The sequence below is a fragment of the Haemorhous mexicanus genome, chromosome 3 (genome assembly GCF_027477595.1).
Source record: "Haemorhous mexicanus isolate bHaeMex1 chromosome 3, bHaeMex1.pri, whole genome shotgun sequence".
NCBI lineage: Eukaryota > Metazoa > Chordata > Aves > Passeriformes > Fringillidae > Haemorhous > Haemorhous mexicanus.
The window spans coordinates 28467789-28475258 of NC_082343.1; the positions used below are offsets into that span (position 1 = coordinate 28467789).

At 40.2% G+C, this 7470-nt stretch overlaps 1 protein-coding gene across 1 annotated transcript in view; it reads left to right on the top strand.

The window, feature by feature from the left end:
* The window catches only part of EPAS1 (endothelial PAS domain protein 1), a 77465-nt gene extending 73942 nt beyond the window's left edge, over window positions 1-3523 (top strand). The window contains exons 15-16 of the mRNA XM_059841207.1: window positions 248-430; window positions 1148-3523. Coding sequence (XP_059697190.1) covers window positions 248-430; window positions 1148-1299 — 335 coding nt within the window. The 3' untranslated portion in view covers window positions 1300-3523. The remainder of the gene's footprint in view (window positions 1-247; window positions 431-1147) is intronic.
* Window positions 3524-7470: the final 3947 nt, after the last annotated feature.

Genomic DNA, 7470 nt, shown 5'->3' on the forward strand with positions numbered 1-7470 from the left:
ATCTCAGAGAGAGAACAGATACTGTTTCTCTACAACACTGTGTTTCCTTACACAAGCATATCTTGACTGCAGTACTACTGCAAGAGCTGGGGCTATTTCTAGATTTCCTTTGTGATAAGATGCAGATTTGCCTATGCTGTAACACCATCACACTGATGTTCACTTTGCTTTGGATCAGTATTATCTACTATAATTATTGCACTGGCTTCATTTAGCTTTTTCTTTTTCCCTGCTGTTTAAATAACAGATGAATTTTTCTGTAACTCGAGAGGTCTGAGCCAACCAATGAATCAACTGCAGCAACAGCAGCAGCAGCATCAACCCACCTGTGACAGTCCGGGTGAGAATTTGAAAGCAGGAGCGTTTCCCCCTCTATTTTACAGTTCCCATTGTCAGGACTACAGTGTCCAGCCAGCTCATAAAGCATCAGGTAAGAGCTGTCAAAGACAGAGATTGGAAAATGTTGGTATTTTGTTCCAATACCAATTCCATGAAAAAAAAAAAAAAAAAAACCACAAAAATGTGGAGGAGAAGGATGATAAAAACCAAAATACAGCACAAAAAAATCAGTTTTGTGGTTTAGGGTGAAACTGTAATGTTTACATTTGTAATACATGAGAAAAATATTTTTACCCTCCATTTCAGTTGAAGTTAACACCTTTTTACCTTGAAGGACCCGTCATCCTCCATCCATACTCTTGTCTTGTGATAGAATTGATTATTACATGGTACTAAACCCCTTTGCTGCAGCATTGATAGGGAAGTTTGTAGGTTAGACTCCTAACACGTGCCTTCTAAATGTTGAAATAAGTAATTAAAGGGGACGTGTGTCTGTTCCTTTTAATACATGAGAGGAGTGGTGTCAATTTAGAAGCCATGTCTTCTACTGCAGCTTTTTTCATCTGCACCCATAGTTTTTTCTCAGAACAATCTCAGTTTGGGGGTGGAGGTGAAAAACTGCACTTGTTTGTGTGACACCCTTGCAGCAGTTTAAGGAGGGGCAGAGCACATGTTTGCTCTGACACCTGGAACTGCTGGTGGTTTGAGGCATATTGACATAAAAACAGAATGAAACTGGTGTAACCAGAAGAGGTGGGAGGAAACGAGTGCCCTCTCTAGTCTCAGCACCTTCACTGCTGTGTTCCAGGTCTGACCAGTCGCCTGCTGGGGCCCTCCTTTGAGTCCTACCTGCTGCCTGAGCTGACGAGATATGACTGTGAGGTGAACGTGCCCGTGCTGGGCAGCTCCACGCTGCTGCAGGGCAGCGAACTGCTCCGAGCGCTGGACCAGGCCACCTGAGCGACCCCGCCATCGTCCACGGCCTACACTGCTCAAAACAGCTTCTGGTTTTAAATGTATTTTTGCAGGTAGACAATTTCTGATACCAGTACACTTTTACAGGATTTTACTTAGATATTGAACCTGTCCACATTACCAAATAGTGGCCTTTTGAAGTTACTCACTTTATTATTCATATTAAAGAAATACATCTACTGTATTTTCTCTATTGCAATTAAAGTGGTGTTTAGAGAGTTTGATTACCTTCCCTTTATCTCATTACCTGTAATTTATAGTCTGAATTTTTTTTTTTTTCAAATTTCATGCTAATAAAAAACTGTGGTATAAATGCCTCATCATGTGATACTTTGGCTGCAGTACTGCAAAGATATATTTTTATTGCCAAAGATGAATGAAACAAATTTCAACCACAGTTGATCTCCAACCACAGTTTTTTGTTGATCTGCCAAATTAAAATCCTTTGAGTCTTTCTGTTTTCCAGCATTTATTTTATTGTAACTTTAATAACTTTTGGAAAAGCATACTAAGGAAAAATCCCAGCCTTCTGCCTCCCATCCCTTTCCTTCATTTTTATACACTTTGTTGAAAGAAATGTGAATGGTGAAATGCAATGTTTGTGGGTATCTGTGAAAGTTGCACGTTTTAAGCTTTTTTCCTCATAAGCAAGCCACATTCTCAGCTGCCTTAACCTGGCTTAGCCCTACAGCCAAGGGAGTCCTACAGATTTGCCCCAGTGGAGGATTTAGGTCTGTGTTTTTGTTTGTGTTGAGGTTTCTTGTTTTGTTCTTTGTTGTTGCCTTTATTTTTTACACAAAACAGATTTTTTTTTTAATTAATATCTCTCTCTGGGTCAGTTGTTAATCATCTCTTGGTACTTTTGCTATATCTATGACACAACTACTTTAAGAGCTGTTTCTGCTAGGAACTTGTAGTATTTGTTATGCTGTTGCTGGTATTTCAGGAATCGGAGCAGTGGCCAGTACTAACACCTGTGATTAACGTTACGCTTTTTCATTTTATATGCCAGATAGCAATATAATTGCAATATTGAATCAAAAAATCTCAGAATGGTATTTTCCAGAGTATTAGGCTATCTCAGTTATAATTAGACAAAAAGAATTAGGGATTGCATAGTGGGGTGAATAGGCAGCAGAGAGGTCCCTCATTTTTACTTGCCTTACATTAATCAGTAGCTAAGAAGTCATTAAAAGGCACCCAGACATTTTCAGAGCTCCTTTTCAACTATCATTAATTGCCATGGACATATTTGAAAAATAGGGCTTTGAATTCTTTCAGAGGGTTTTGAAAATTTAAATTACAGCATCTCTAAACAGCAAAAAATAATACAATAAAAGGCAGGTGGGCAGTTCTGACTTTCAAATACACAAAAACTTAGATCTGTGTTGGGATCTGTCTTGTTTCCTCCGCTGGTATAAATCACTGTAGATTCACTGAAGAAAATGAAACAGTGGCAAAGTACTAAAGGCAAAAATCTGGCCCAGAAACTTAGAACAAAAATATATTTTTGAGACTTCTGAGTCTGCTGAAACCTGGTGTATAAAATTGCTTTATTTCATGCACTGACACTTGCCTAGAGAGAGCCTTGGGTTCATAGAGCACTTCAGAGTTCGCTGTGCTAAGCAAGTCTTAACCACACATGCTTAGAAAAGCTGAAGACCTTTTGTTATGGGTACATGATGTAAAAAAAAAAAAAATACTTCCTATTGTAGGCAATCTTGCAAGAGTTTATTACCAAAAATCATCTACTCGTAAAGTGAAGTTATTACGGTGTGAAAAAATTTGTTGTAAGCATCATCTGATGAAAATTGGCCATCCACATTTGACAAATTTGCAGTGGCACAGACTTAAGGCTTCAAGGATTAAAGACACTTGAATACTGCTCTTCTGTTTCTTATTTGTGTAGTTTCTGCATTAAAAATGTTATATCCTAACAGATTACTAAAACACTCTGAAAAAATATTCTATGTCTTAATATTAAACATACTTTTTATCATAATTATTTCATAATCTATATTGCTGAATTCTTATTGACAATATTATAACTGTATGGGAACTTTAACTTGATAAGGAAATGTATTTTGACACTGATACCTTATTAAAGTATACTGATCCTAAATTCTTTGTGACTCATTTGCTATGAATTTGTTATTTGTTGTATCATTGTAAAACAAAAGTATTTATTAAATTATTTATAGAAAATAAAGGTTTGCATTGATCTTTGAAGACTGAAAGAACAATCAAATGTTACCCATGTTTGAGAGCTGGGAAGGAAACTGCCAAAGGTCCATACTACCAACTGCTTTGTAGAGTTTATCCGGCTTCCCTCAAATGAAGAATTAATGCCCTGCAGACCACAGTCCTTCTGGAACTCGTCCTGTGGCTCAGACTGCTGCTTCTATTTCAAAACTCTCTTTCTATCCGAGGAGCTGAGGGTGCCTTTTGTAATGCTACCCTTACAAAAAAAAAAGAGAGGGAAAATTAAGGCTACCAAATCACAGTTTAGAGGCTGAATTGCCAGTTCCCAACCCGAGCTTTGGTGGAGAAACAGAAGCCATCATATTCTAGCAGTCTTGGCAAGCCCCTGACTAATGGGCTTTCCCCATCAAATCCTTCCAAGCCTCTGCTTCACCCTGACAGTAGTCATTAATCCCAATGCTGCTGTAAACAAATCCTTTTCCATATAGAAAATGGCAGTGTTGCCTATGCAATCACACCGATAACATAGCAGGACGACAGACACATTAAAAAATTAATTTCCAAACACGCACCTCAACTTCAGCGCTGTGTGGGAGCTGTTAATGCTTGACCCTTCTGATAACTGCCTTGAAACATGCAGTGCCCACACAGCCAGTGAGCTGCTCAAGCAGCAGCAATTCTTGTGAAGAGCCTGCAAAAGTGGGCTGTCATTACCTCCTTTCTTAGACTGGACACTCTGTAGGAGTAGAAACCAAGTCTTTGCCTCTAAATCTGTTGTAATTAACATTAACTATACAAAACTCTCCCTTTTAAAGTATTCACTTAGTCTTTGTCTAAGTGTCCCTAGGACTAATTCAGCATAGCAGGTCCTAATCCAAGTGAGTATTGTAAAAAAGTAATTGGAAAATTATTGAAAAAACCAAAAAACAATCTCTAAAATAGAGATTAACCTGTTAAGATCAACTTCTGTCTTTGAAAGAGTGCAATAGCTAACTGTTAATATAAATTAGTGCTGTCAGGCATTATTTTTTGGGGGGTCCAAACAGCTGATTGCTCACACACTCATACTACTTAAGAGGGTCCTGCACTCACCATTCCCATGATCAAATAGCTGAAGGAACATACTTGTAGTGCCCTGAGCTGCCTTTTTTCTTTCCCCCTCTAAACACTTCTCATGTTAGTGAGTTTTAGTGGGTTTTCCTTTACATATACAAACATCCTGGACAGCTAAACTCTGACAGTACAATTTACATACCCCAAAGACCCAAACCCTGGTCAGAAACACAATGCAACCTATGAATTAATAGCTGCGTTTTGTTCTTCTAAACAGGGATTTATGGCGGCTTTTAAATTTTTTTTTCCTCCCCAGTAGGCCAGCAGAAGTGCTTAAAATTCAGCGTACATCATCTTTCACTGCCTATAAGCACCATTTCCTGGCATCAGACTTTGTATCTCTAACAGCACAGCACTGATCCCAATGATGTTGTTAAACACTCATTACATTCTACTGAAAAATTGGCCTGTTTTGCCAAGCTCTCATGACTTGGGCTGGTCTCAGCCTCTGGCTGATTATCAAGCCTATCCTCTTTTTAAAATGATCAAGCAACCATTTTTTCTAGAACACAGAATTTTCTCAGGTAAGATTCATGATGTTTATCAAGGAAATACTTAAAATATAATAGGAAATTCTCAACATGTGATTACTAATAAAAATACAAGAAAGCCCAGAAAACTTGGATAACAAAGTCCAATTGTCTTTTCACTGGAGACACAGACTCCTAAGCCATACTGAGATCTGCAGACACTACGTGATTCATCACACTCACTTGGAGCAGCAGGCAGAGCACACAGAAAACTAACACACAGATGCTTTAGTTCTAGGTGGTAAAGGTTTCATCTGTTACTTCAACCTGAGGAGCTTTATAAAGTTATTCACAGACATGCCACATACCTGTGTGCGTGTGTGTATATATATATATATATATACTTAAAGTTTTTTAAAAAGAGCTACAGTGGAGAACAGGAAATATTCTTCTACATCTAAACAAACAGCTTATTTTTAATTTCCCCTCCAACTCCTAATTATAGGCTTCCAAAGGGAGGAAGAAATAATTTCTAAGAAAAAAGCAAGTCCTTAACAATATTTTATTAGGACAAGGTCTGTCACACATCCCTGTCCTGCTCCCTTAGCACAAACCAACACACAGCACAAAGGCTGTCTTTTGGTTTCCAGGGGCTGCGTCTGAGCCCACCATTGCCCACAGGGGAGGCAGGGTGGATTCCTCCTGCTCCAGGCTCAGTTCATTGATGTTTCCTTAGTTAACTGATACAACAAAAGCACCATCCGAAGGCTCCTGTAATTGGGACACAGCCCAGTTCTGGGTGTTTGCATTAAAAATGTATTTGAATATACAAATATTTTTTTACAAGTGAGAAACACCTTAGCTACGTTTTGTTGTTATTTGACTGAAAGCCAGCCTGAAGTTTTGGAAGCTTGTGATATGCCACAGGTCTCACATGGAACATTTTCCTTGAAGAAGTCCTAAATTCCTGTAATCAAGGAGTTATTTAATTCTCTTCAGTCATGCCTCCCAGTTAGGAATGTGGTTAGGATGCCTCATTAGGGAACAGCAGTGCATTCCTGAGCCTGGCTTACAAGGACTACCTGCAAGCCAGCCAACACCAGCCCTTGACATGCTGCAGGCAGCAGCAGGTGTGTCACACCTTGGGTACTATCTGATGTGGAAATTCCTGCATCTTAACTTCACTTGGGTTGCATCTCAAAAAACCCAACTCCCCTAAACTCCTCACTTGAAAAGTCTGTGTTTAGGCCTTGGAATTACAGACAAAACCGGTAAGCTAGATCTTCAAAGGCACCAGCACCAGAAGCCAGAGTGACTTTGTCACACCAGGCATATTTTAATATTCGGGATCTGGCTGTTATCTTTGAAGGACTGGCACTAGCTCTAGGGACTGAAGCTGTCTCCCCACAGCACTGGCAAAGGCAAACCAGAAGAAAACTACCTCAAGCATTGCCTCCTCCAGGCTTATTGGTGTCCCCCTCCAGAGCATAGTTCCAGGACCAAAGCTCCTAGATAAAACACAGCAGCACAGCACCACCATCTTGATGGCTTCTTCATCCATCAAACATCAAATGTCCTCTAGTCTCTCAACAGCTGAATGTGTTTCCTAGCTGCAGCAAGCACCTGCAGACAATTGCCTAGTCTTGACTCCTGCCCTTTCCTCTCACCCCGATGCGTTCCTTCCACCAGCACCCAGTCCACGTGTAGGTCTATGGCTTCAGCATTCTGATTTCTGCCTCATGCTGCCTTCCCCTTGCCCAGCTCACCTTCCCCTCCTGACAAACTTGCTCCAATCTGTCCCATCTCTACACAGCCCTCATTGCAGGCAGCAGTTTCAGCAAGGATCTTGGGACTTGCAGTGTGGGTACTTTCTCATCGTGCCCTTGCCTTGGCTGCCTGTTTGATACAATGGTCAGCCAGACTCCCAGCCATTTTCACCCAAACCTCAGCTTCTCTGGCTCTTGGGCTAAGCTCATGTTAAAATGTCCAAACCCCATTCCCACTCTAACCACTGGGCACAACAGATCACAATCCTTTCCCTGACATGAACGCAGATTTAATGCTCCAACTTACAAGAAGCTAGTGGCATCCTCCCAAAAGATGCAATACTATCCCTGAGTCATCTCATACATTCTTCCCAGCCTGTTTCCATTTGCTATTCAAGCAAGCAATGGTGGAGTATGAATGAAAAAGGTTCTGCTGGCTCACAGAAAATACAGTCTCTCTTATCAGACCCTTGACACAGTGCTTCAAGAAAAATCCCAACAAATTTCAGATGTGCACATAATTTATCCTGCAGTTTTCAAAATGACAGCGGAGTTGAGCAAGTTCCCCAGATGGCTGAACTCTGATCTGTAAAGCCAGAACAATT